The sequence below is a fragment of the Arabidopsis lyrata genome (genome assembly GCF_000004255.2).
Source record: "Arabidopsis lyrata subsp. lyrata unplaced genomic scaffold ARALYscaffold_7, whole genome shotgun sequence".
Lineage (NCBI taxonomy): Eukaryota > Viridiplantae > Streptophyta > Magnoliopsida > Brassicales > Brassicaceae > Arabidopsis > Arabidopsis lyrata.
This window is the reverse complement of record NW_003302549.1, coordinates 8,798,196-8,825,328: the sequence shown is the minus strand read 5'-3', so window position 1 is coordinate 8,825,328 and position 27,133 is coordinate 8,798,196. Positions and strand designations below refer to the sequence as shown.

General features: G+C 34.0%; 7 protein-coding genes across 8 annotated transcripts; all 7 read right to left on the bottom strand.

Annotated features, from left to right (window-relative positions):
• Nucleotides 1-569: 569 nt before the first annotated feature.
• LOC9303867 (probable pectate lyase 16) lies at nt 570-3,116 on the bottom strand. Its single transcript, XM_002867749.2, has 4 exons — nt 1,938-3,116; nt 1,742-1,845; nt 1,451-1,589; nt 570-1,029 (listed from the first exon to the last, which is right to left on the bottom strand). Exons 1-4 carry the CDS (start codon nt 2,655-2,657, stop codon nt 808-810), a joined length of 1,185 nt encoding a protein of 394 aa, XP_002867795.1. The 5' UTR covers nt 2,658-3,116; the 3' UTR covers nt 570-807.
• Nucleotides 3,117-3,237: 121 nt separating this feature from the next.
• LOC9303866 (beta-glucosidase 3) lies at nt 3,238-5,367 on the bottom strand (the record flags this gene model as incomplete). The annotated part of the gene is made up of 8 exons (XM_021016911.1): nt 3,238-3,619; nt 3,706-3,802; nt 3,889-3,976; nt 4,065-4,090; nt 4,210-4,433; nt 4,521-4,636; nt 4,714-4,966; nt 5,054-5,367. Coding segments are annotated over 8 exons (1,359 nt in total), but the record flags the coding sequence as incomplete, so codon positions are not given.
• On the bottom strand, nt 5,299-6,199 carry LOC110226409 (beta-glucosidase 3-like). Of its 2 annotated transcripts, none has more exons than XM_021018148.1 (4): nt 5,834-6,199; nt 5,694-5,757; nt 5,519-5,568; nt 5,299-5,445 (listed from the first exon to the last, which is right to left on the bottom strand). In XM_021018148.1, the coding sequence occupies exons 1-4, from the start codon at nt 6,062-6,064 to the stop codon at nt 5,383-5,385; spliced, it is 408 nt and encodes a 135-aa protein (XP_020873807.1). In that variant the 5' UTR covers nt 6,065-6,199; the 3' UTR covers nt 5,299-5,382. The 2 variants fall into 2 exon arrangements, with proteins under 2 accessions (XP_020873807.1, XP_020873808.1); XM_021018149.1 differs by having other exon boundaries at nt 5,323-5,435.
• Nucleotides 6,048-6,889, bottom strand: LOC9303865 (putative defensin-like protein 235). Its single transcript, XM_002867747.2, has 2 exons — nt 6,591-6,889; nt 6,048-6,423 (listed from the first exon to the last, which is right to left on the bottom strand). Exons 1-2 carry the CDS (start codon nt 6,655-6,657, stop codon nt 6,227-6,229), a joined length of 264 nt encoding a protein of 87 aa, XP_002867793.1. The 5' UTR covers nt 6,658-6,889; the 3' UTR covers nt 6,048-6,226.
• Nucleotides 6,890-9,814: 2,925 nt separating this feature from the next.
• LOC9303864 (alcohol dehydrogenase-like 5) lies at nt 9,815-13,019 on the bottom strand. The gene is given in 8 exon segments (XM_021017992.1): nt 9,815-9,953; nt 11,349-11,413; nt 11,916-11,976; nt 11,979-11,999; nt 12,062-12,144; nt 12,276-12,604; nt 12,693-12,739; nt 12,825-13,019. Coding segments are annotated over 8 exon segments (885 nt in total). The 3' UTR covers nt 9,815-9,869.
• A 558-nt stretch (nt 13,020-13,577) lies between these two features.
• Nucleotides 13,578-14,275, bottom strand: LOC9303863 (putative defensin-like protein 234). Its single transcript, XM_002867745.2, has 2 exons — nt 14,072-14,275; nt 13,578-13,916 (listed from the first exon to the last, which is right to left on the bottom strand). The coding sequence occupies exons 1-2, from the start codon at nt 14,136-14,138 to the stop codon at nt 13,723-13,725; spliced, it is 261 nt and encodes an 86-aa protein (XP_002867791.1). The 5' UTR covers nt 14,139-14,275; the 3' UTR covers nt 13,578-13,722.
• Nucleotides 14,276-15,137: 862 nt separating this feature from the next.
• On the bottom strand, nt 15,138-19,206 carry LOC9303862 (calcium permeable stress-gated cation channel 1). Its single transcript, XM_021017638.1, has 11 exons — nt 19,106-19,206; nt 18,896-19,015; nt 18,184-18,533; nt 17,851-18,009; nt 17,617-17,752; nt 17,430-17,531; nt 17,159-17,278; nt 16,652-17,073; nt 15,991-16,561; nt 15,677-15,910; nt 15,138-15,584 (listed from the first exon to the last, which is right to left on the bottom strand). Exons 3-11 carry the CDS (start codon nt 18,495-18,497, stop codon nt 15,327-15,329), a joined length of 2,316 nt encoding a protein of 771 aa, XP_020873297.1. The 5' UTR covers nt 18,498-18,533; nt 18,896-19,015; nt 19,106-19,206; the 3' UTR covers nt 15,138-15,326.
• Between the last annotated feature and the right edge of the window lie 7,927 nt (nt 19,207-27,133).

Genomic DNA, 27,133 nt, shown 5'->3' with positions numbered 1-27,133 from the left:
TATTCACAAATAAATGAAATTTTGCTAAACTAAAATATTAACAAATATCAATGATTTTCATATCAATCGAATATGACCTTCGTTTGTAATATCAGTAATAGTCTCTTTCTGTTCTGCTCGATCTCCCAACACGTTTTAGTCAATTTATTTTTGTACTTATGATTTTATATAGTTTCTCGGACCAATCCTAGTTTCTTGGTTTTTACTTAGTAAAGGAAAGGATGTTGAGGATACATGAATGATGAATCGTTTTGTTTTATGGTTGTTAAACATGTCAATGGAAGATGATTGGAGAAATGAGAGGTTTTTTAATCTTATTTTCTTGGCTTTCTACTTCTCTGACCATGATTATATTGGTAATAAAATGTATATTCCTTGATCCGTCGATCGTACGTTTTAATATTTTTTGTCCGCTGTGCCTGTACCCAATCTTATATTGAAAAAAAAAGCCGGGCTGGCCAAAAACCGTCAATAAATCAGGTTCGGGAGAAATCGCAAATAGAGTACAGAAAAATAGTTTAGGTCGAACCATACCTAAAAATAACGCTGGTAAGTACAATAGAGTCGGATTAGGGATTTTACTTTTCTTGCAAATAAAAATAAAATATGTAAATATTTATACACAAAATAAACAAAATATGCATTCTTTTCTTACAACCTCTTGTCGTTTCTCATCTTTCATAACCAGTGATCCATGTGTAGCAAATCCAGACCAAAACATATATAGATCAAACACAACTAAGTAAAAAAGGAAAAGTAACGTGCTATACCAGAAATTAGATGAATCTCGTGAAAAGATCATGTATACTAATAACAAGGGCCGTTGCGGTTGCAGTTTAGAGGGCCAGCGTCTGCGGTTAAAGAAGGAACCAAGTTTCCTGGAGCGACTGTGAATCGCTGAGCAGAACTATACGGTAGCGAAATGCTGCCATAACCAGAAGGTACGAAGTAAGCTCCGTTCTTGAAAACATCTTTTGAGGTTCTCCATCTCCAATTGTTCCATCCTCCTTTTACTTCTCTCTTCGTCACCTGTTTATTTTAATTGGTTAACCATGATTATTAATCGGTCCAACGCAACCTAATTCAGACTAGAGTATTTCTACTTACCTTTCTTGTTTTTCAGCTAACCTTATCCTTTCTTAGAAACAATTAGAATTAATCTATAATATGATCTTGGGTCCACCGGACCAAAAATGTCCACAAACACTTTCGGCTAAAGAGAGAAACATGACTCTCTATTTTTTTCTAGGTCAAATAGTATTGATAGTCGAATTTCGAATCTATCTTTTTTCTTTGTCAAAAGATGCAATATGCTGGTTTGTTGAATATATAATCAATCATAGATGGTGATACACTAACAAAAATGATATCAATCACTAGCCTACATGTTTAGATCCGATGGGGATATATGTAATTATAATATTGAATTAGGAGGATAAAATTAAAGTACCTCCTTGCTGTTAGATTTATCAGAAGCAATGAAATAGTTGCCTTCACTAAAAATGGTGGGATCGGCGCTACCACCAATTGCATACATTATCCATTTATCGTATCTATTGTTTGCCACATGAGCGTACCCTCGTCTTACCCTGCACCCACCACACTTTTTTTACATTATTACATGTCGTCTAACTCTGTATTAAAACTTCTAATTTATTTTAGTTTTTAAATGAAAAAATTAAAATAATGATTTTTAGTTTTTTTTGATGAAAAAGGAAAAGGAAAATTAATTGGTAATTACCTTGGCATTCTCTCGACAAGTCCTGGTCCAAAATGATTGAATGCCACGGTCACTTTCATGTTCACATCTTGAACAAAATCATCGTTGTGTCCAAGCAACATCACCTATACATATATAACAACCAATATCAAAATGCGATATTAATTTCCCGAGACATTAACAACTATATTAATGATTTTATAAAACTGAAACTGACTTTGTCATGCTGAGTGAAATAGTTGTTGGAAATTGTGATTCCCGTGGAAGCATGGATCACATCGATGAGCCCGTCCGTACAACTTGCTAGGTAACAATGATCGATCCAAACATTCGACGACCCAAAAATAGCGATAGCATCACCGTCCGATCCCTGACGGTGACCGACATGCGTCGGGCTGCTCCTCACCATTCCGTACTTCCCTGGTTTGCAGTCATGGATACTGATCCCGTGCACGATTACGTTCGTCACGTCTTGTATCGTAATGCATGGTCCGTATGCAATTTCCACTTTTGCCCCTCTCCCATCAATGGTCTTATAGCTATTGACCATGAGCTCATTCTCTAGGGTTATGACCATATCCTTAGCGAAAGTGATCCACAATGGCTTGGCTTGGATCACGCCGTACCGCAAAGAACCTGGTTGAGGGTTTTGTGCATTGTCGTTAGGGTTTGTGACAACATATAACTTACCTTTCTTGCCGCCCAAGGTAGATGAACCAAACCCAACCACGCAATTCGCTAGGTCTTTACGATTGACAGCCCAGTCAGACTTGAGCCGCCAACAGGAGTCCACCGGATTCATGATGTTCTGAGGTTTCTCGGGGAGGTAGTTGGCAACCGTGGGGGTATACCCGTAATAACCATTATTTACGGCATGGACCAATGACTGACATAAGAATAGTGCCACGAGGAGGCAAGAAACGGTGAAAAGAGTCATGGTCGGGTGGGTTTAAGGTTTGAGTAGGGATACTAAGAAAAGAGAAAAGATGGGCAAGTACTTAAGGGAGTGTTTAGATGAGAGATTGTGTCGGAAAGATTAGAAGGTGTGGTAAACACGATCTTGTCATAATATTGGCCTAAAGATCAAAGTTGTATTGGTGAGACTTTGGTGTTGTTGCACAAGATCCATGTACGTGCTTCCCCACGAACATTTCTCTAGCCGACTTGCTTGGATGGAGAAATCTAAAGTCTTAATGTATTTTTTTTAATTAATTGTATATTTGTATTACATTGTGTGGTATAATGTTTATCTGGTGGGGTGTTTTACCAATCCATTACTATTTTTTTGTTTCTTTTACTTCGAACACTCCATTTATTATGCTTGATATTTATGAGTTTTATTTTAAACAAAACCGAAGCGATATCTAGCCGAAAATATATAAAACCATACCAAACCTAAACTTAAAGCGAATTACAAATAAGTTTATATGAGCTAGTGGTGTGTTGAAATATGGAACTCATGTCACAAGTGTTTAAAAAAAATCCTACTATTTCATGGGATTAAGGAAATCATGCCGTTTTAAGGAAAAAATAAAATTCGGATGACAGACATTAAAACGGCAAGCAGTTCAAACATAGTAAAACAGAGAGGCTGATGTTTTTCATAACTCTCATAACTGAAGGATTCAGATTCATGAGAATATCTAAATGCAACATTACTATGAAAAAGATGAAGAAGAGAAGTTGCTCTGCAATTGCGTGATGCCTTGAGAACCAAGAAAAGTGTTGTTGCCTTTGAGAAAAGCAGAGTACCAATGAGCAGAGAGTTTGGGAGATCTCTTACGATGAGGATCACTGAAATTCACAGAGTATAATCCAAAACTAAACTCGTATCCCTTCACTAACTCGTATAAATCCATAAATGACCATACGAAGTAACCTCTCGTGTCTGATCCATTCCTACACGTAGTAAAATCTTTTTTCTTTAGTACATCGACAAGAGAAGAGAAGAAGAAGAAGAAGATACAATAAGAAACTTTACTTACCTAACGGCTTTGAGCACAGCACCAATGTAAGCATGTAAGTACTCAACCCTTGGTGTGTCCTTCTGTTGTAGCTGCAAATCTTGCTTCATCGGTGTACCTATTCGTTTGCATTGGCATTTGGCAAGAGAATTAAGCAGACTAAGTTAAAAACAAGAAAGAGAGATCGGAAAGAGTGAGAGATACCATTTTCAAGAATGTAGATAGGTGGATTGCCATAGCTCTGCTTTATATACTCAAGGACACTTTCCATAGCCCATGGAGCAACATCATACTTATCCAAACACAAACAAAACAACTAAGAAATATGGGAACACTTGAAGAAGTTTTGCATCTGAAATCGGTAGCCTTGAAACTCTTACCTCGAAAGCTGAAAACTTCCCAAGGACTGTCCCTCCCAAGTAGTAAAACAAAGAAGAGATGATTAGCAAAAACAAAAATATCAAGAAAAAAAAGAAGAGGCAGAGACTTTGTATTTGTTATTCAAAAGATAAGAGTTTGATATACATGTCATAGATACACCCATGTCTGAATAAAAATTCGGGTTTCCTGAAATAGAAGGTCTGATTTTGATGTTTGTGACCGAAGCTGCAAGATAGTGAATGATTCCTACGAAATCAGATGAGCCTTTAACTTGTTCTGATTCTTCCTTTGAGAAAACTGGCAGTCTTGATCCAACAATTCTTTTCATTTCATCGGGATAGTCTCCGAATATAAGAGGCTCAAGCATCCTGATTTTTAAAGAACAGAGTGTTCTGTTTTCAGCTTAAAACCTTGGATATGTTTTGCAATTCGGAAACTGTTTCTGCCTGACTCACCAACCGGAGTAGAAATCTTTGGCTCTTTGGATTGCAATGTCATCATCCTTGGAGCTCGTAGAAGGTGTAAACCCTAGAGCAAATAAGCTTAAGCCTATAGAACCTCCTTGCATATCCTGAACATTATATACAATATGTTGATGGTACTCACACATTCAAGAGAGGATTATGTAAAGTATATAAGCATGTATACCTTGTACTTTTGCTTATACGGTCTTGAAGCAGAGGCGTGCGCAAGCCGCAAGTTATGGCCTACGATATATGGTTCAGTTGAAGAGTTCCCTGATGAGCAGTTTCTACCCGGTGAGGAGCAACGACCTGGCGGTGTGATCCCATCATTGTATCCTCCAATAGTGAATATATTCGCCTCGTTGATCGTTGTCCAGAATTTGACGTGATGCCCAAACTCTCTGAAGCAAACATCCGCATAAGCAGTAAAGTCTTGGCTGCAATGACAAGATGATATCAACCATTCTTTTTTTACACTGCGGAATATGAAAAGAAAACTAAGTAAATGAAGCTATTTAGCTTACATGATTCTGCGGTTAATCGATCCTCCATAGTCATCTTCAAGATACTGAGGATGATCGTAGTGGAACAGTGTAACATGTGGTTCAATTCTTGTAGTAAGTTTACTCAAGTCCAAACTCAACACAAGAGAAAATTTTGGTATCCAAGAGTTGGTTAGGATAAGAAAACAGGTCTCACTATGGCTTACGAGTTCTTGAATGAAGTTCTTATAGAACTGTAGACCCTTGGGATTAATAGGACCTCTTCCATCGAAATGAGATAAGTGCTCATCAAGTAAAGTTCCGGCATAAACATTAAGCGTGTTTAAGAAGACTTCTTACTCTGTATAAGCCTAGACGAAGAAATGGAGAATCTGAAGGCATCTCAGCCAGTTTCCACCATGATCTGCACATCTCTGATGTGATAACAAAGCCAATGTTGATGTAATTAATCAACTCTTTAAGAGTTTTCTTGGTGAATAAACTAACCTTGTACTTATGGTACCCATCACATGTTATGTCTCCGTTACTTCGGTTACCTGTCAATTTAAGAAAACATATTGGTTAAACACCAATTTGACTACGACTAGACTCTTAATTATCATTCAACTAAAATCATAACACAAAAAAAAAGATGAAATGAAAAAGAAAAGCTTATAATTACGAGAGTGAAGGAAAGTATCCCAGACGCTAGGTTTTCTCCCATCTTCATCAAAAGCTCCTTCCCACTTTCAAAAACCAAACATTTCTTCTTCAGAAAAATGAAAGAACATTACAAGTTGAAAATATCAAATTCCAACGAACCTGATAAGCAGAAGTGGCGGATCCGAAAGTGAAGCCCTCGGGGAAGTCGTTCTTGTCGCTGCATCTCCCAGACAATGCCAAAAACAGAAAAGTGGTAAACAGAGACAAAATCAGTTCCATTTCTCTGTTTTGTTCCATGATTTTGTGGAAATAAGTTTGTAGACACAAGAGAAAATAGAAACACTTGTCTGTATCACAATTAGTCATCGTGGAATCAAAAGAAACACACATCGACAAGTTCTGATAATCATAGATAAAGAAAGGAAATTGTACAAATGTCAAGGAAACGAGGCTTTAAGGCCTTTTAAGATTATTACACACCACAATATAAAACTAGTTTCTTCTATGGTTTTTTTGGGAGATTTAATGTAAAGGATATGAAGAAAAATTACATTAAGAAAAATTACACCGGCATAAATGTTCGTAGCCAAAGTCATCACACTCGCAACTAATAGGTTTATTCATCACACCTCCTTTCTTAACAAAGTCTTTCATGCATGTTTTGTTTCCGTCGCCGCCGCATCCCCCGATAAATATATCCTTCCGGACGCGTAGGTTAGCCGCCATGGGATCCAATCCAGCTTCCACTTCTATATTTTTATATCAACCACAAGAATTAATTGTTAAATTTTTGAACGAAAGATCCTAGTTATTGAAATTGCAAAAATTGTTATATCAAACATCTTTTGTAATTGGTAAAATTAGATTATTTGATTTTAGGAGTAAAAAGCAAAGCAGAAAGAAAAAAACGTATTACCTTTCACATGGGTCAAAATGAAAGACATGAAAACACAAGAAACCAAAACTAAAGTAGTAGATCTCATGACTCTTATTCTGTGAATTTTGTATTTGCCAATTGAAATGATCTTTCTTCTCTTGTTTCTTAGTATTGGCTGATGATACAAGTTGATGTATGTGTGTGTATATAAATATGAACACGATTTTTTTTATTTTTTTTGTTAAAGGGCTTTAATATGAACACGATCTAGAAAGTATGTACTCAGTACTCACTCAATGACCCAATTCTTCTTCAACGATTTATAACGTAAACAAAACTAATGGGTAACTTTAATTAGTTTTGGAAGGTAATCTTTAATTTTCCTTTGACTTGACCAGAAAAAAAATTTCCTTTGAAAAGGTAATGTTGGTCAAAGTTGGCCAAAAAAGATAATAATATATATTGTTGCCTTGTTGGTGAAATATAAAAAGTTTCTGATGAATTAGTTAATATTTTTAATTATAAGAGATTTGGAAACTTAAAAATATTGGAGGTGATTGGTTTAGACGTTAAGGATTCTTGTTAAGAAGAAGGTTTAAAAGCCTAAATTTTACCAAAATAGGTTGTTGGATTCATTTTGTTAAAATAATTTTTTTTCTCTTTTTCATTTAATTTGATAAGATATTAAAAACATGAAAAGATAATTCATAACTCTTCACTAAATCTTTCACCAATATAATATTATTAGTTTTAGTGCACTTTAGTGTTAATTACTTTTTATAAGATTCTTTTTTATTGGTGAAAGACTCATCAAGTCTCTCATCAATATAATAATTTTTTTGTGTAATTTAATATTTTTGATGTAATTTAACTTGAATACTAATTTTAAATTAGAAGATTTCTAATTTATTTCTTTCAAATCATATCAAATTACATTTTAAATATATTGTTATTTTAAGTAATATTAATTAAAATAATATTAATATATAATTTCAATTCATGCATAATGAAACTTATTTGATAGATTATTTTATTTTATGATTTTTTAAAAAATATATAAACTAGTTAGTTAATTTTTTAAACTATTGTGGATTTGATTTGTAATAATAAAATTTGAGTCATTTACGAAGAGGCATGTGTCCCACATAAAATGTTTTTAAAAGATTTCACAAAACCTTTTAAATGAGAAATGATAGTCATCCACTGTTTTTTTTTCTTAAAAATATTTTTAATTGTGAGAGACTGAATGTGACACTTCCACTTGTATACAACAGACGGCTACATTTGATATTATTAAAAAAGCATAAACACGTTCAAACATAGGCAAATAGAAAGGAGTAATAATTAGGTTTGGGCACAAAAACCGGAACCGAAAATCCGAACCAAAATCTTTTTCTGATTTGGTTCTAGATACCACTAAATATTTGAATAGATCTCAGTCACACTATCCATTGGATATAGATAATAACCAAACCGAATATAATATTCATGGGTACCCAAATCGAATCGAAAATGTATGGTCAACCCTCTACAAACATACATCTAAATCCAATACATTTTGTCCTAATCTCTAACCCAATAGATTTTGTTAATTTTTTGATATTTTGACCCAATATATTTTGATCCATTACAATTTTGTCAAAAAGGTTTCAGATATTTGGGTATTTTGGTTTTTAAGGTATTTAGCTTCTTTTTGGATATTTTGGGTAAAATAATTGGAACCGAACCCAATCGATATCCACTGGAGTTTGGTTATTTATCGGTTATCTTTCTAAATATCTGAAACGAACCAAACCGACAAGTCACCTAGCCGAACCAAACCGAAACTTTTTCGATTCTTTTAAAGATCTTAAAGGACGGGAATCAAAAAACCAAAAAAACCAAACCGAATGGAACCGAAAAACCGAACACCCAAACCTACTAATAATTCATCACTTTTTCAATAAAACAGACGGATACATCTGATATTATTAAAATAAACAAAAACACGTTCAAACATCGGAAAATAGAAAAGAGTAATAATTCATCACTTTTTCAACATATACTAGAATTTAACCCGCGGTATACCGCGGGGCTATATTTTTTTTAAAAATGTAATGTTATTTTTTAAAAGACTAACTGAAGATATATCATATTAATTTGTATTTTAAAATGTAGATATCTATTTATCAATTTTTGAAGTATAAATACGAAAACATACATTTTTTTTTAAGTAACGATGTATGGTGAATTTTAAAATTTTGAATATTTTACTCTGCAGTATACCGTGGGTCGGGTTTTTTATAACTGAAAATTTTAAATTTAAGTTGGATTTGTTTTGTTAATATTGTTTCTTTTGTTTTGTGTTTAAGATTGTATAATTGTATTTTGATTGTTAATTTTAGGATTTCATCCGTGATATACCGTTATTTATTAATATCGACCCAAACCCGTCATCCCATATAAACCCGTCTATATTATCTCGTTAGCTAAATTATTAGTATTATAAAATCCAAGAAAATAAATTATTATTGTTATAAAATCTAATAATTTTAGGATCTCACCCGTAGTATACCGTTATTTGAACGATTTTAAATTTATACTACTAATATATATTTTAAATTTATCATATAAAGTATATGATTTCAAGTTTTTTGTGTTTTTTTTTATTTAAATAAAACAACGGCTTAAATGATGATAGATATAGTTCTTTTCCTGTATGTGTATTTAATTTTTCTATGTGAATATTTTGATTATTATAAAATAGTATTGTTATTGCTATGCAAAATGTTAATAGAAATATTTGCTATAAATTTTTTTGAAGATATATAGAAAGATTGTGTAAATATTTTTAGAAACAAATTAGGCAAGATATTGTTTGGTTAATATCTTTTATTTAAATTTTGTAAAATTAATAATAAATGCCAATGGCATTCTTTGTAAATACTGCCTAACCCTAGGATTTATTTGCTAAAAGTCATCCAAAAATGTATATATAGATATACTTTCAACATAATTAATCACTTTACCTTGTTCATCCATAGAATGCAGCGGAGAGACTTCCCTTGTACTAATAAATCGAAAGCTTTATTGATTTCCTCAAATTTCAGTTCATGCGTAATGAAACTATCCAGATTAAGCTCATACAATGAAAAAATTAACATGCAAAGTTGGAAGTAAGTAAAATACTTTTTAATAACCAAAAATTGTAATCTAAATTGATAGATTAATGTATATACCTTTTTTAAGTAATGATCAACGAGAATGGGAATATCCAGTTTGGGTTTAAGACCACCAAACAAGCTTCCACAAACATGTCTGCCTCTAAGAAGATCAAGGCTACCCTCTAAGAAGATCAAGGCTACCCAAACTTACTGGCATTAGATGCTTATCTATCCCCAATATTACCGTTTTTCCTGAACCCTGTTTTATTTATATAATTGTTAAAGTCTTAAAGACATGGTATATTTTATTGATAAATTCTTAAAGACATAGTTAATACTCTCTCTGTTCTATTTTATTAGATGTTTGGACTAAAAACACAAAGATTAAGAAAAAATAAATGTTTTCTCATTTATGAAAATTCAATCAATAGAAAAAGATACTGCATAATTAAAATAATTTAAAACTATTAAACTAATATAAATTATGCATTGAAAATAGAGAAAATCTTATATAACGGAACAAATAAAAAGGTATAAAACATCTTATGTATTGGGACAGATGAAGTAAAGGGGTTATTATGGATTTGGGGCTTTGTTGGGCCAAAACTTTCAATTTGGGTCACTATTACCTAGCCTTTCAATTTGGATATTTTTGACCTAGTGAAAAAGACTGTTTTATCCATGTCCTCTGTATCTCTTTCTTCTTCTTCTCCCAACCACATCCATCGTTATTCGTTTCTTCTCCGACGTGATCACCTGATTTTCCGACAACAATCATCACTCGTCACCGTCGTGTTCTAACAACACTATCTCCGTTAAATTCATTACCTTTAATTTCATTAACACCATCGCCAAACACCAAACGTCTCCACCAACAACACCATCTCGGAGCTCCGATGATTCAAGAATTAATTGTGTTTTGAATAAACAAAACTAATCCCTAAGGGATAGTATCTAGTAAACCCAAGGGCTCGAATTGCAGATCTTGGAAAAATCATGATTGTAACTGCCGGTGACAGCTCCGATCTTCTTCTTTTTTTCAACAAATAACTCTGATCTTCTTTCCACTAATATTCATAACGAACAGACCAAACTCTGTTAAACAATCTTAACTCTAATCCATGATCGATTCATCGGTTTGATTCACGTTGGAGAGATATTTTCATCATCGGAACTTACAAAGTCAGCATCGACATTTGATTTACTTTTTTTTCTAACTACCATGTGGTAAGGATAAAATCGACATTTTGTTAGTATGAGAAATGCCTAAATCAGCAATGCTAAACAACCGTACCTGATTCAATAATTTTCTCTGAAAAAAAGCCCAATCCGGTAATTGATTCATGAAGTAAATGATTAAATGTTGGTTATCCATTGAAATTTTGAAACCAAAAGATCCGGTATAAGTGTACCGTGGGGGTGCTGTTGAAAGCTTCGGTCAAATAAAGAAGGTAAACCAACGCATTCGAAGCTATAGTCAACTCCTCCTCCTGTCATTTCTTGAATCACTTTTTTCAAAATTAGCCATAAAATAAAGAGATAAATTACTTCGCTTACGGATAAATTAATGATCAATTACAACCAAAAGTTTCTATAATTATGATGTAAATCTAAGAATTTTATATGAAATAGTGTAAGATATTAAATAACATACCTCGCTAATCTTCTTTTTTCCACACAAGGTAGGATTGATGAAATCCGTGAAACCAAATTTCTTACCTATTCAATGTAGATAGTCATACGTTTATATATACATGATGAATATTATTTTTCCTTTTATATTAAGTAATACTTCATCTGATTTTTTTTATTTCAGTTTAAACAACGTTTTTGCTTTTCAATGTAACAAAATTATTTATTATTTTTAATTGTCAAGGATTTGAATGGAGACGTAGTAACGATATCAATCATGTTAACATATGCATATTCAGTTGACATTATTTATAAGTTATAAAGAAACAGATTAAAAGACTAAACTACGACATTTGGATTTGGTTATTTTGACAAAGAAATAATACAACCTGGACCGGATATGATATGACCATTTGTTAAACCATTAACCATCACCAACTACAACTAGTAGTTTTTAGTGTTTTGTAATAATATAATACCAAACCCAACGTAATCCATAGTATTTGTTAGTATTTAAGTGATCAGAATAAGCCATAGTGACTTTAATTAAAAGACAAAAATATTCAATTGAAATACAACACAACTTTACCTAGGTCGAATTTTTCAGCATTGAGATCAACACCAATGATCTTGCCGGCTCCACGCACTCACGCAGCCTAGCTCCTTCTGCAACCTGTTACCAAATCATTTAACTAATGTATATAGAATTCATTAATTTGAGTGACAAATTGATACCGCAAGTCCAACAGCACGAAGGCCAAAAAGTGCAATGGTGGAGCCTTGTTCCATGTTAGCCACTTTCCAAGCTGCTCCAATTCCTGATCCACGTGATACAACACACCATAACCCCTGATTTCTACTTCTTTGTATGTTTTAACTTTTAACCCCAAATATATTTTAAAATATGTTTTAACCCCTGAACTCTCTAGGCACCAAATATTGAAGTAACCTGTGGAAACACCGCAGCTGAGCAATGCTGCTTTATCAACCGGAATATCAGGAGACATTTTGACGAGATGTGCGATATCTACGACGGTATATTCAGAAAAACTTGAGACAAAGAGAAAATGGTTAATATCTTCTCCCGAAGAGTCTTTGAATCCTGAAGTCATTCCATACCGTCTTGTGTTTGATGCAAAATCATCGGCAAATCTTGCACACCAGTTGCTCTTTGAGGATTTGCAGTCTCTACATTCTTCACAATGAGGGTGAAACACTGGCAAAACGACGTCACCTTGTTGAAATCCATTCACAGGTTCACCAATACTCTCGATCACACTAGATAACGAAAAAAAACAAAGTAATTAATTAGGCAAATTCTTGAAAAAGGAAATGAAGGTAAAACAAGTATGTGAATAATATTTACCCGACTGCTTCGTGTCCTAGAATCATAGGAAACCTTACAAGCGGTCCCTGAAAAATTCAAAAGGCTAATTAATGAAAAGATAATCAAGTTTTGAAAGATAGGATTATGTGTTGATAAGTGTGTAAAACTTACACTTTCTACTTTCCAGAAAGAAACATCGGTGTGACATAAAGATGTACATATGATCTTAATCCTAACTTCGTAAGCTTGAGGTGGATCCACATGGATCTCTTCTATCACCAATGCTTCTCCTGGTTTCCTAGATATTGCTGCTTTGCATCGAATCGGCTTTCCTTCGTGAATGGAGAACGATGATGCCTTGTCCATGGTGGGTGATAGAGTATGAACTTATTATTATTCTTGCTATGCATGTATCTTTTCTTTCTGTATAATTGTCTCTGCATACAAATGAACGATTATATGATTTTATCAATACCATCATTTTTTTAGTGAACTGTTCTTAATTGAGCTAGCCTCTAATCTATTGTCAAAATAGGTGTAAAGGTTGTAACAGCCTACCTTTATTTTTGTCTTGTGCTCTACTTTTTTCGAATGATTCGTAAGAATATGAATTATTGGCAAATGGTATTAATGGAAAGCATATCTCGAGATCGCGGTTGGTGATTGGTGAATTAAGACAAAGCCAGCTAATAAATATAGTATCTTCTATTTTAATCTTTGATTAAATTCCAAATAACTAACGTTTAGACTCTTTTTTTTGTTGAGATGGCAAGACCATCTTAAACCATCCGATACAAAGAAATATAATATCTTTTCTTCAAAAAGATCAAGAAACGAAATAATGTTGATTCAAACCTAAGAGAGTGATATAAAGAAAGAATCATTTTTTTTAGTCAAGCTAATTAAGGAAACGAAACTATTAGGTATTTAAAGTTTTGCGACTGTTTTCTTCATTACAATTCTTCCAACATCTAAAAAAGATTCAAAAGTTCACATCACAAGAAACTCCTTAAACCATGTTATATTATTATCCATTCTATATTTCGTTTATTGAACTATAGCAAAAAAATTAGCAAGGAAAATAACATCGGCATAAATGTTCTTCGCCAAAGTTATCACACTCGCAACTACTAGGTTTATTGCTTGCACCTCCTTTCTTAACAAAGTCGTTTATGCATGTTTTGTTTCCGTTGCCGCCGCATCCTCCCAAAAATATATCCTTCCGGCCACATTGGTCCATTGGATTCAACGCAGCTTCCACTTCTATTATTTAATATCAACCAAAAGAATATTCTTAAATTTTAAAGATCTTAGTAATTGATAATGTAAAGATCAATATTAGACCATGGTGTAGAATCCATTGTTTATGAAAACAACATATTTCGCCGTTGACAAAAATTAGGGTTATTAGATTTTACCTTTAACATGGCCCAAAATGAAAGACATAAGAACACAAGAAACCAACAACAAAGTAGCAGATCTCATGATTCTTGTTGTGGTGAATTTTGTATTTGTCACTCTTTTGTGATAAATAATTATCTTTTTCACTCTTGAATTCCTCCTTCCTCGTTTTCAATGGACAATATGCACATTATTTTTCTGTCACCATATATATACACACACACATATTCAACAAAATGTTTTGGTAAACAGAGATAATTACTTAAATATTTATTTTTTGTCAAAAAAGTATTACTTAATTTTGGAAGGTAATCTTTGACCTTTTTCCAAAAATGGGTATCTTTAATTAGCTTTGGAAGGTAATCTATAATTTAATTTTGAAAAATGAACTTTAGTGTAAATTAAAGTAGATCTGACGCAAATTGTTTATGATGTATTAGTTCCTAACTTCCTATACAAAAATTATTGATAATAGTTACAGAATCTAAGCGATTTGGAAACTTACAGATTTATATTTAACATTTTTATTCAATGATAGAAATAGAATACTTGAATAGTTGACCAATGGTTGATTAATGCTTCTACACTAAGAGGTCTGGGGTTCGAGTCCTAGATATTGCGATTTATTATCAAATTTGCAGATTAATGGAGGCAAGTGTGCAGGAGATCTCCAGCGATGTACAATTATAGCCGTGCGCCAGGATTCTACGCAGGGAAGGAAGTGTCGCCAGGTCGTGGATTATTGAAGGTATTCATCAAGATCATGAAGAAGGAAGTGTAATCTGTCGTGGATCTACTAAGGGTCGGCAAAAATTGTCAGTTGGAGAATCGTCTATGTAACAGCTCTCATAATTTGTAATTAATAATAAATCTAGACGACAAAAAAAAAAGAATAGTTTTTTATTTATTTATTAAAGGATTTGCTATCTAAATTGCTAACAAAAAGAAAGATAAAAGATATGGATGTTCTTAGGAGCCAATTTTTTTCAAATGAGAATCCAAATTAAAGCCTAACCGAACCAACAATTTAAACCAAATTTGAATCATATAGTTAAGACTTAAGACAATTGATCTAAAATCATAAATAAAACCACAATAAAATCGATTTCTTATAAAACGACCCCGAAATTTAGGAATCACCACGCCACCAGACAAAATCTTATAAAAATATCAATATGACAAATCTTGGCCACATATTCTCATTTTGATAGGCTTCTCTTACTCTATCTATGTACATATATTCTTTTGATCATGATCAAAGCTTCTCTTAGACTAGACTAGTTTACCACTAAAGGGCAAAGACGGCGAATCTTCCCCACTGATTCTGCTTGGAGCCGGAGTATTTCTCCGCGACTGACGTTTGGTGGGAACAATGATGGCTTCATCCTCAAACTTCCCGAGCTTGTCATCAATGTCATCATCGTCTTCATCGCCTTTAAAAACCGGATGAATGTAAGCATTTTGCAAGTAGCCTTTAAGGTTCAGGTTTGGTTCTCTTGCGCTTTCCAATGTATCTTTCATCATTGCTTCCTGTAACATACAAGGACACAAATACAAGAATGATTCATATTGAACATATAAAATGACCAAATGAGAAATTGTTGTTAGAAGAAACAACAAACCTGTAAAGGGTATCTGATGAAGGCTGGCTCATAACGACCTTTGCAGAAGTGGTGGAAACCGATGGTAAGCACAGGCAAAGCAATGAGAAACGGTGCAGCTAATGCAGCGTGCTTTGTTCCCAATAGACCCATCAGAAGCAACTGTGATATTACTAATGCCGCTATGACTCGTCCATGAACGTCTGGCCAAAACGCTGCAGCGCTCTCGTATTCTTGGTTGTATACGTTGATGATCTGACAGAAACAAAAAAGGATATTTCAGAATCTGCTTTGGAACCGATTCGACCCAAATGAGGAAGGAAGAAGAAGCTTACTTGGTGGCGATACACAATGTAAGCAAGGGCGAAGAAGACTAAGATAAAAGGAAGAAGCATCGGTGTCACGGGAGCGTAGACAAGACCGAGAAGGAAGTAGAGCTGTATCCGAGGCTCGCCCGTGTTAAAACCAATGCTTCCCGGGTCCATTGCTTCCTCCCTGTCTTTATCAGTCTTAACCAAGAAGGCGTTTTTGAGATGGAACATAATCAGTGGTTTCAGCATTAGAATCTCTCCTGCAACTCCTGCCCAACCATCAACCATTATATAAGTGATGAAGAAAGTTGCTTTCATCGGTATGGCCACACCAATGGTTTTGGGGATTTGGTTTGGGGATTGATTGAGAAAAGAGTTAAGCTGTTCGAACGCAGCTCCAGTGATAACGCTTGCAAGAAAGACGTTCACCAAGTTGAAGATGTAATATCGAAACGCGGCTCGTCTCTCTAAAGATGAGATCGATGTGAAGCCTTCAAATTTAGACATGACCATCAGAATGGATGGCAGAAAGGCGAGGAAAATCTTCAGTGCGATACCCGGTAGGAAACCTTGTATCACCGATTTCATGAATTGACTGCATTAAACCAAACCAGTCAGGCCAATATTAGTAATGCTTTCAGTTTATCTGATGTCAAGAAGAGAGAATGTGAAGAAAGAAACTCACTCCTCTACAATAACCTTCAAGAACGGAGCAGCTTTCACAATCCCTTCAATGGTAGCAAGAGATTGAACAAACGCGATGGGGATAATGAAGAAGAAGGTTAAGAAGAAGAAGGCAACATGCATGATTAACCTCCTTACTGTCAGAGAAACATATGGAATAGCAAGATTTGACCAAAACACATCACGCGGTTCTGGAGCCCATTCGGTCAGCCACTGGGTTGGGTTCCGAGTCTGTTGGGTCTGAGCACAAACAGCAGCAGCCCATCGGGTTTTAAAGGAGACAAACGCAGCTGGCATAATGGACTTGGGATCATTCACCACTTCCTCTCTTTCTTTACTGATCTCTTTTGATATTTTGTCAATTTCAGCAATGTAATGTTCAATGGCATCGACTTTTTGTCCCCATAGCCCAAGAAAGCCAAGCTGGTTGGTGGAGGAAAAGCATGAAATGGGTCAGTTTAACAGAACGCAAACAAAAAAATACCAAGATTGGGATTAACTGAAGTACCTTCACCATAATTCTCTGAGAGTTTTTCCTAGCGTATTTGAGCTGGTAGTAATCAAGCCAATTCTGCAGCTTTTTTTTCTTTTTCACCAAATCGGCAAGCTTGTTTGCATTGCATACAACCTACATATTGTATCCAAACATAATCAATGAAAGTAAGAACTCAGGAAGAGTATCAAAGCCTCACAATGTTAATGTTGTTCTTACATCTCAAGAAGAGCATAATTCAAAGAAAACTTAAAGGTTTCAAATTTCAGGCTTCTAAGGAACTTGCCTGATGTGTCAGGTAGTGATCAGGATGATTGACCAGGAAAAAATGCTCCACCAGTTCACTTACAGATTCATCTGCGTCCGGAGGTACATTCCTAACCAGAACCTATCACAAATCCCAAAATATTAGATCGCTGGCCACGACTGTTCAGCGTTTAATGTTTCAACTAAGGGAAAGAAAGGAGTCTTACAGTGAACTGGTCAGGTCGACGAGCTTCTGATGCAACAAACTGGAGCCTCATGTTAGCAATTGTCTCATATTCTTTCATCAGCACATAACAAGTCCAGATGGTAAAGGCATAAGCCATTACTATATGAGTCCAAAACCTGGCAAATCATACAATGTAGCTCAAAACTTTACCTGACTACACCTTTTTGTGACAAATGGAAACATAAAAGACTCAAGATGGTAAGGTCTAACGCACCTCATTGAATACTCTGGAATATTTGAAACAGAGAGTTTGTCAATGTCGCTCGAAGTTACATTCCTTAGCTGCTTAGCCATCTCCAATGTGTTATTTGTCCAGTTGACTGGCACAAGAACTGCCCAAGCAAGCACTGCTATTGGAGCAAAGATCTTAAGCCTGTGCACATAAAAAAACAAACAAAAGAGATATGTTTATATTTACTCTTCCTACTACCAAAAATAGCATATAACATAGTGACCATTTTGCTTCTTTGTCAATTAGATTCAACTGAGACCAAATCAACCAATACAAACCCATAAACCAAAAAGTCTACAAAGTTCAAAACTTTACCCCAGCCAGTAAATCCGGAGATAAACAACTGAATCCAAACCAGCATGATCAATCAGCTCAGGCTCAGGCATCTTCAAAGCCTCTGGCATCCAATTCAAGAACCTCATATAAGACCTAAAGTCCAGGTTCACAAAGCGCTGCGCAAAGGCGCCACCACGCGCAGGGCTGCTTCTTAACCCCTTGAGATACCATTTTGAGAAGTAAACTCTATCATTGAAAGGCTGAAGCCTCAAAATAGCAAAGATGATGAAGAAAACAAATGCACTGAGAATGTTTATCCCAGCTGATACACCAATATCCTGAAGTGTCGCCATTTCTTATATTGTTGCTCCCTTAACTAAAAATTCAACCTGTAAAATACAATGAAGCAACCAAATTTTGTTACTGCCAAGTTCAAAATTGAAGCTTTCTGATAGAAACATTCAAAAGAAAAGTTCTTTTAAAAGCTTAACCAAATCAAAATCTTTGGAGTGATTCAAATTGGAATCTAAGTGAAACCCCTGGCTAATTATACAGAACATGAAAAACCCAGAAAGGCAAAACTTTAGGAACAAACCCCACACACCAAAATTCCAAAAATCTCAGAGCATCAATAAAAGTTGGCTTTTTGTGAGTTATCCCCAAATTTACTCCACCGAAATCATGAGATCCAGTGACTTAAATCTCGTTAAAGAAAAAGAGAAAGCAAGTTCAGAAGTTATTAGAGAGAAACCCTAAAGAAGAGGAGTGGAATAAGCCAGTGTTTTGGATCACTTCCAGATTCATCCAAAGCTAAGAACTTTTTTTTTTGTGCACCCTCGTCAGTGATTTAGTAACACGCAACACACAAAACCTATGACAAAAAACTTTGTTATAATATTTATCTAGAGAACTGTTTGAGATAATGTTGCTATAGAAACTGATAAGAGAAGCAGTTACGAACAAAGGGTTAAGATTTAAGAGAGTGGGAGCCTGGGAGGTGAAAGAGGTCGTACAGTTCAAGGAAGAAGAAGAAGTTGAAGCCGACCAGAGTTTTTTTTTTTTTTTTTTCTGTTATTATTACGCTCATTGGCTTACAAAATAATAATTTATATTTGTCTAATATTTATCGTCTTTATTAAAAATTTCGATTTTTCGAATATTTTATTCTTAGTGCCGTTGGTTCTTTTATCAAAGGCTATGTTCGTTCACCTAATACCCCTTTCTAAAAGTCTCCGCCTATCTCCATTAGTTCCTGCTTAATTACTAAGTCTATCCTATCCGTTTCGATTAATAACCAATCTCTTAAAGAAATCAGTTATCCGATTACTCTCCGTCTAAACCTATTACTTCCCGCCTAATCGATTATTTATCGTCTAATCTTACATATTCCGATTATTTTTAGATTGTAACTATAAAAAAACTTTTTATTTTTGTTATTCAATCATTTAAATTGGAAATTTGTAATGTTTTACAATAATTTATATTCAAATTTTAATAAAAATCATAAATTTGTAATAAAAATCATAAAAATTTGTCTCAAAAATACATTTTTATGTGTTTACTGCAATTTTGAAAACAATATTGGATTAATATGTTTTAAAAATATTAAAATAATCCTAAAACTAATTCCCGATTAATCTCCGATTTTAATCTGATTTTCCGACTATTCGTTAGACACATGCCGAACGTCCGACTAGCGCTTAGCGATTTTTCATACAAGACGTAAAACAAAGTATTAATTTAGTCGGCTGATTAAATATATTTAAAAGAATTAATTTAGTAATTCCGAATCGTCCTTTGTTTTTTAGCTTTTAATCAATTGTGATCTTGACGCAAAAATCATTGGGTGTGACTGGTGAAAATTTAAGTAGAATTGATAAGAATTATAAGGAGAGAAGAAAATAAATTTTTAGAAGAATTATTTCTACTTTAGTTTTGTAGAGGGAAAGTTTTCTCTACTTTTTGGCTTTTTCAGAAGAATTGAGAAGAAAACATTTTCTTCTTGACTGATGTAAATGTAGAAGAAAACTAATTCTATTTTTTTATTTTCTTCTATTAATGTCTTCCAGTCACACCCATTTTCTTTGTAGTAAGTGGTTTTCCTTTATTGAATTTTTAAATGAAACAATCCATCGATGATGATTCCTTCTACAGTTTGTTTATGTTGTTGTATTTGCTTCTTCGTTTTTCTTTCTTTATTTATTTTTGTTCTATGCGGAAAAAAAAAAAAAGTATGTTGATGGGATGGTTGTGGATTTGGATCTCTTGTCCAAAAACTAAGAGTTTCTCCATTGGGAGTTTCTGGCATAGAAACTCTCCAATAAAATAAAGAAAAAAAATTAGAGAAAAGAAGAAAGATTAGAAAAAAGAGTAGAGAGGATAGATACGTTTCTGGATTGAGAAACTCTGAGAAACCATATCTACAGTTGTCACTTTTTTATTGGCTCAACAAATAAAAATTTAATTAAATAATTAAATTAAAAATATTATTATTTTATTTTTGAGAAACTGAAATGCGTTTCTGGCTGATGGAGGTGATCTAACAAAAGTTTTTGTTCTACTTCAAAAGAAATAGTTACACGCGTGGCAGCATAAAGTTTTGGATATGGAGAAACACTTCACACCTCATTGTGTGTGTTTTTTTTCTCTTCTTGATGAAACGTTAACCTCATTGTTGTTTAATGTTAAGAATGGTGTGTTCACAAAAAAAGTATATTGTTGGTGTAAACAATAATTGTATTGATATAGAAACAAATTGTTTTGGCTTTTTTTGTGGCCGGTGGATGTTAACAATAGTATTTTAATAATGAGAATTTATTGAGTGCATGGTAGCTAGTACTTAATAGTTTTGGAAATCGTAACGGTTAGTTGAAACATGGACTTTATAACGGGCAGAAAATGTTGTGATATTTCGGATCACGCGCAAACTAAGCTAGTGTAGTGCACGTACCAACTTTTGTAGAGATTCTAGCGTAACGATTGGTAAGACATGCTCTTTTCGTGGGGACACATGTTAATAATGAGTGCACTCGCGGAGCGTGTGAGTGGTGCTTCTAAAAACAAATAAACAATGCTTAAATGAGTAAATTATGTTGGAGTCTAAATGATGACATACGTTTGAGGAATTGCACGAGGAATTGTTGTGGAATTTTCATTTGGTCACATCATTTACATAAATTAAAATGTGAGGAAAGCTCGAGGAATTCAGTCACATCACTTGGGTAAATATTATTTTTAAGTTTATAATGTTTTTATTGGTATGCTTTTAATAATCTTTAACAAAAAAAAATTGCTTTTAATAAATTATAAATAATAATTTCATAAAATTTGTAATTAGATTGTGTGATGACTATAAAAAATTAATTAGTTAACTTTTCTTAAAAAGTAAGAGACATAAATAATGATGAAATTGGCTAGGTTTATATTGATAACTAAAGAATAAAAATAAGTTTGTAACCAATTAATAATTAAATTTTAACAGTTTATGGTTTCATATGATAATTATGTTTGATAGAACTATTACACATATTAACATAAAATTCCACCAAAATCTACCTTTTATGATTTATAGTTGATTTGTAAAATTACATTGTTATCTTACTAAGATTATTAATTATATAAGAATTTAAGTTAAATATTTTAATTTGTTTATTTCACTAATATTGTTGACAAAAAATCTTTAATTAAGTATTTTTAAGTTTATATGTTTAACTATTTTTTTCAAAAATTCAGCCAGATTCAGCGGTTACCATTTAAATTGTAAATTATTCAGCCAGATTCCGCAAAAAATCACAATAAAATTCAGCTAAATTCAGCAATTCAGCCAAATTCAGCCGAATTCAGCGGTTACCATTTAGACCCCTGGCCTAGTGTGTGAACTTTATGCTAATAATCATGCAAGATGCGGTGTTTCTTTCATACTCCACTAAATCAGAATATTTAGTCAATTATAAACGAAATAAAAAAGGAAGTTGTTGAATTATTGAACTTTGGAGATTAGATTTTCGCAACTTATATATACGTTCACCTAGATATGTCAATTAGGGCCAAAGCCCGCGGGCTAGCCCGGTCCAACCCTAAAAAACAGCGGGCTCGGATTTTAAAATATATGTCCAGAAAAAATCGGGTCTTTCGGGCTAAAGGGTTTTTGGGGCTTAGTCCGGCCAGGCTCGGGCTAGCCCGAAAAGCCCCACCTTTTTTTGTTAATATTTTTGTTTAATTCTAAGATTTGTTGTAAAAAAAAATTGATAGAGTTGAAACCCTAAACTTTACTTTTTTGTTGTGTATTACTATAAATCGAAAAAACAAATATTATCTCTACTACCTAATTTGAATTATTTTGATTTTATATTTTATCTAGTATAAGTTTAAATAATTTATTTGGATTATTTATTTGATTTTAATTCTCTTTTTTAAAAACTAAATTAGCATTAGTGGTTATTTAAATTTTGATTGAAAAGCCCGGAAAAGCCCTGTAGCCTTGTTAGGGCCGGGCCGGTTTTAAAATATAGGCTCGGAATTTTTACAAGCCGGACCGGACCAGTCTCAAATATGTATGGGTTTTACGGAATTCGGGCCGGGCTGGGCTAAATTAGTCCGATTGACATGCCTACGTTCACCTTATTAGTGGCCACGACCGTATTATACGTTCATGGATTATTTCAATCCCGAATCTGGAGCCCACTAATATGCTACTAATGTAAAGACCACTTTGATTCGGTCACTATATAGAAAATGATATCAAAAGATTCGTGTATTACAACTACGCATACACCACGAGAAAATCAATGTTTCGATGTTAGTTAAAATTGATTTGAGAGAAAGATTCTAAAAAAAAAACAAAGATTCTCATGCCTTTTCGATTTTTTTTGCCGGACGTATGGAAGTGAGGAAAGATGTTCAAGAAAATGTAGTGACCTAAAAGCATGATTATTGGTAGTATCTTAGAAATAAATCTTAGGAATATTTAAGTAATATATTTGTAAAAGTGATAGTTAAGATATAGTATTTTTGGGTTAAGATTTTTGTGTGATTAATGGTAGGTTCTTAACATGTGGTTCTTAGAAGAAAAAAAATTTATACAAAAATAAAATTTATAATTACAGAAAATTTAATAATTGTTGCAAATTGAAAAAAATTAAAACATACATGAAATACAATTTATATGAAACACGCAATTCCATCTCATTTCTCCTCTCAATTCGTCGGATCAACAGCCTCAGAGCAGGATTTCGCCGTTTTGGTTTCGAGGAAAAGAGAGAGAGAGAAAGGTCGAGAGGGAAATAAAAAAAACGAGAGGTTTTTTTTTTGGCTTTGTTGTTTCTTCAAATTAATCAGAGCAAGACACGTGTTCATATCTAAAACTCATCAACAACATCTTAAATAAGATATACATCTTAGCATTTGTTTGAACTATTCATTAAATTTAATAACTTTTTCCCCTAAAATATGTCTAAGATACCTCCTATAATCCTGTTCTAACAGGTTAACAAAAAACTTATGGGTCGAAGTCTAATAGGGCCCTTTTCAAATATCTCCAAGCTCTGTGGACCAGGCTAAACAAATTCAATATCATTCGAAGCAATTGGTCCATCAGAGGTTTTTTCATTCTATGGACTTGTGTTGTTTTCTTCATTGATTTCTATAGCCTCGACAATGACTTTGGCATGTCATCCTCACTTGATTTGATGTTGTGACTTGTAACATTTCATGTCACATTCATGTCACATTCACATCATAAGTAGTTAGTCGTGTTGTATATTTATCGAAAAGAAAACATAACAATATGGTTTGAGGTAGAATTAACTTAGAGCCACTAAACTTAATAGGAAGATATACATTATACAGACTATAGAAAGCTCAATCACATCTTACGTTTGTCCTTCTCTTATCTTTCAGTGATTCTGATGCATCAACAAACAAGAATTCGCTAGGAATTTACATTTGAAAATTTATAATGTGAATTTAATCTTTTTTTGCTACATACAACTGTCTGACATGATTAGCTCAACTACTCATCAAAAATTAAGTTCTCATATAACCATTCATATGAAGTCTTGTTCCAAATAAGTTAAGACTTCATGAAAGTTATACATAAATAGTTACAACTTACAACAGTAACAATACATTGAAGTTTTTTTTTTTTTTTAATGCTCGATTAATTGTAAAATAGATATACGTTATTTAAATATATTTCACGTTGAAAGAATCCAATACAAGATCACGGGATTTCATTCCACGGAATAAGTCTCTCTTTCAATAGTTTTAAAAGCAATCTTGATTCTTCCAAGAGTTATTTAAAAAAAAACCATTAATCTTAGAATGACTTTCGGATATAGGCACTTTGTCAAATGCCTTTCGGATTTAGGCATTCTTAGTATCCACAATGACGCTTTTGCCCTTCTATTGTTGACGTCATTGTTTCTTCTTCTTCTCTCCTCCATTTGAAAACGCAAACTTGGAAACTGTTTTACTACGCCAAAACTTCTGCTGATCACACTTCAGACGACATCAGATCGAGTTTAAGCGACGGGGCTTAAGACACGCACATAGCCAGCATCAACATGCGATGGGTCGCACTTCAGAAGATTCGATCTCGGGTTAGAGCGTCTGGAGGTTAAAGATTTCAAGCTGATGAAATAGCTTAGAGGGGTGACATTGGAAACGTTTATTGGGGGCGATCAGAACCGGAGCGAGCTTCACCGATTGCAACGAATGGCTCATACGAAAAAGAAGTTCTTAATTGAGAGTATCTTTCGTTCTCTGTCTTTTTAGTACTATGTTTGGCTTCAATTTTAAATTTGTTTGCTTGATTTTTCAATTTCGTATCAATTTGGAAGGATAATATTCAGTTTAATGAAAATCATGTTGGTTTGTGTACCTGATCTTGTTTGGATTTATTTTTTTGGATAGATGATGATTATATCTGTTATTGCCTATCATGTGTTTGATGAAATGTTTCAATGAGTAAAAATAGTCTTCAACACTAACTCGCTGTAAAATTTGTTTCTCTTGGGTTTAGTTTTCTCTATTGCTTGTAGGGTTTAGTTTTGAACACTCACTAGCTGTTAGATATATTGCCCTTGGGTTTAGTCATCTACATTGGTTGTAGGGTTTAGCTTTGAACACTCACTATGTCTTAATGATGTTGCCCTTTAATATAGTCTTCTGGAATTGAATGTTAACCCAGAGTGGATGCAGACAATTTGATGTACATCCAGAAAAAGGGAAAAATGAGTCTTCAAGTTGTAGCCACGGAGAGAAGGGACGCCATAGCCGAGCTTGCAAGAGCGAACACTCCAAGAAGCGTTCTTCCCCATACCTCTCATATCTTCATCGATAAAGAGATTATCATTCTTCTTTCTTCGATTCGGTCGTCGATAATTGCATCACATCTTCTCCACCACCACTAAGAATGCCATCGTTGTTAGTTTGAACCCGAGTTAAAATAATCTCCGTTTTCGTAAATCTAGTTCCGACGAAATCTTTCAGTTGTTTATGTTTTCAACAAAGCAGAATAGAAGACACAGAGATGTCGCCGTGATCACTGTTCGGCTTAGGAGAACACTTTCTCTCCTCTGACGTCATGCCCAAAATCCCTTCAACCACAACTCAAACTCTCGTCCACCAATCAGGGGTAAAAGAGTCAGAAATAGTGATGTTTGTGTGTACTGTGGTGCCTTTCTCTATAGTAATGCCTAATTCCGAATCTCTCTCCTAAAAAGTGCCTATTTTTATAAATCTCCCTTCTTCCAAATACCCCTCATTTACCCACATTGAGTTCATGCACTTTTTTTCTGTTTCAGTTCACCGATACAATAAAAAATATAAGAATAGTTTATTTTAGTTATACGATATGTAATTGTAGGAAAAACGGTCTATTTCCCCCTGAGAACTATCGCATCATAACAGATGGAGCCCAAACTTTAACCCCGATCCTAATGTCCCTGAAATTAAAGTTCAATACCTATTTCCCCCCGAATCAAAAGTTCAACATCTAAATGTCCCCGTGTCTGGGTTTCGTCGGTTTGGTGCGTAAACCCGAGACCAAACCAGATTTTTGGTCGTAACTTAACCAAAAAAAACCGATTCCATATTATAACCCGACCCAATGCTATTAAACCCCAAACTTCGAAATCCCCAAATCATTTTCCCCAATTTCAAGAACCCTAAATTCGAAATCGACTTCAAACCCAGAATTCGAGTTGCAAGATGAGCAACATTTCATTGAGTTCGACGGGATCTACAGGTCCTCGTGGAAGAGGCAGAGTCGTCGGGGTGCCGAAGAGATGTTGGTGCGGAGAAGATATTGTAGCACTAATTTCAAAATCCGATACCAATCCTTGCCGGAGATACTATCGTTGTTGTGTTGCTGCAAAACATAGGGTAATTTCATGCCTCTGTTTCAACTGTTTTGTATTGTATCTTGTTTTAGATTCTGCTAATGGACCAATGATTGTTAATTTGTAGCTTAGGAATGATGAACACACATTCAAATGGGTTGATGAAGCCTTGTTGAATGAGATAGATACATTGAAAGAAAAGGTAGGTGAACTTGAGCATGAGCTAAAAGAGCTTAAAACACAGACTTTGGAGGTAGAAAAGATCGTTTGCGAGAAGATCCAAATGAAGATAGAGAAGGAGATATTTGAGAAGGTGGAAGATGCTTTGTCTGAAGCCAAAGGAAGCAGTAAGAAGATGATGATTGTCGTAGTGATAGGGTGTATGATCATGATTGGATTCAACAAATTAGTCGGATGAACCATTGAAAACATCATTGAATGTTTGTGTTTTGTGTTTGGTGAATGTTTGTGTTTTGGTTCTAGCTTTAGATTTATTATTAAGACAATGGTGTTTGTAGTTTGGAGTTTGGATTTATGATCAAGACATTATGTACTAAGAGAATGGTGTTTGTTTTGTATTAAGAGAATGATGTTTGTTTTGGATAAACGGGTTAGTTTGGTCATGATGTGTTTTTAAGAATTGGTCA

Coding starts and splice junctions, on each gene's coding strand:
- LOC9303862 (XM_021017638.1), bottom strand. CDS start 18,497: ATGGCGACACTTCAGGATATTGGTGTATCAGCTGGGATAAACATTCTC. Junction 17,532..17,616: donor GTCGACCTGACCAGTTCACT/GTAAGACTCCTT, acceptor GATTTGTGATAG/GTTCTGGTTAGGAATGTACC. Junction 15,585..15,676: donor TCATCAGATACCCTTTACAG/GTTTGTTGTTTC, acceptor TGTATGTTACAG/GAAGCAATGATGAAAGATAC.
- LOC9303865 (XM_002867747.2), bottom strand. CDS start 6,657: ATGAGATCTACTACTTTAGTTTTGGTTTCTTGTGTTTTCATGTCTTTC. Junction 6,424..6,590: donor CATTTTGACCCATGTGAAAG/GTAATACGTTTT, acceptor ATAAAAATATAG/AAGTGGAAGCTGGATTGGAT.
- LOC9303867 (XM_002867749.2), bottom strand. CDS start 2,657: ATGACTCTTTTCACCGTTTCTTGCCTCCTCGTGGCACTATTCTTATGT. Junction 1,846..1,937: donor ATTTCACTCAGCATGACAAA/GTCAGTTTCAGT, acceptor ATATATGTATAG/GTGATGTTGCTTGGACACAA. Junction 1,030..1,450: donor ATAAATCTAACAGCAAGGAG/GTACTTTAATTT, acceptor TAAAATAAACAG/GTGACGAAGAGAGAAGTAAA.
- LOC9303863 (XM_002867745.2), bottom strand. CDS start 14,138: ATGAGATCTGCTACTTTGTTGTTGGTTTCTTGTGTTCTTATGTCTTTC. Junction 13,917..14,071: donor CATTTTGGGCCATGTTAAAG/GTAAAATCTAAT, acceptor ATTAAATAATAG/AAGTGGAAGCTGCGTTGAAT.
- LOC110226409 (XM_021018148.1), bottom strand. CDS start 6,064: ATGTGTGTTTCTTTTGATTCCACGATGACTAATTGTGATACAGACAAG. Junction 5,569..5,693: donor GGATACTTTCCTTCACTCTC/GTAATTATAAGC, acceptor TTAAATTGACAG/GTAACCGAAGTAACGGAGAC. Junction 5,446..5,518: donor ATGGGTACCATAAGTACAAG/GTTAGTTTATTC, acceptor TTATCACATCAG/AGATGTGCAGATCATGGTGG.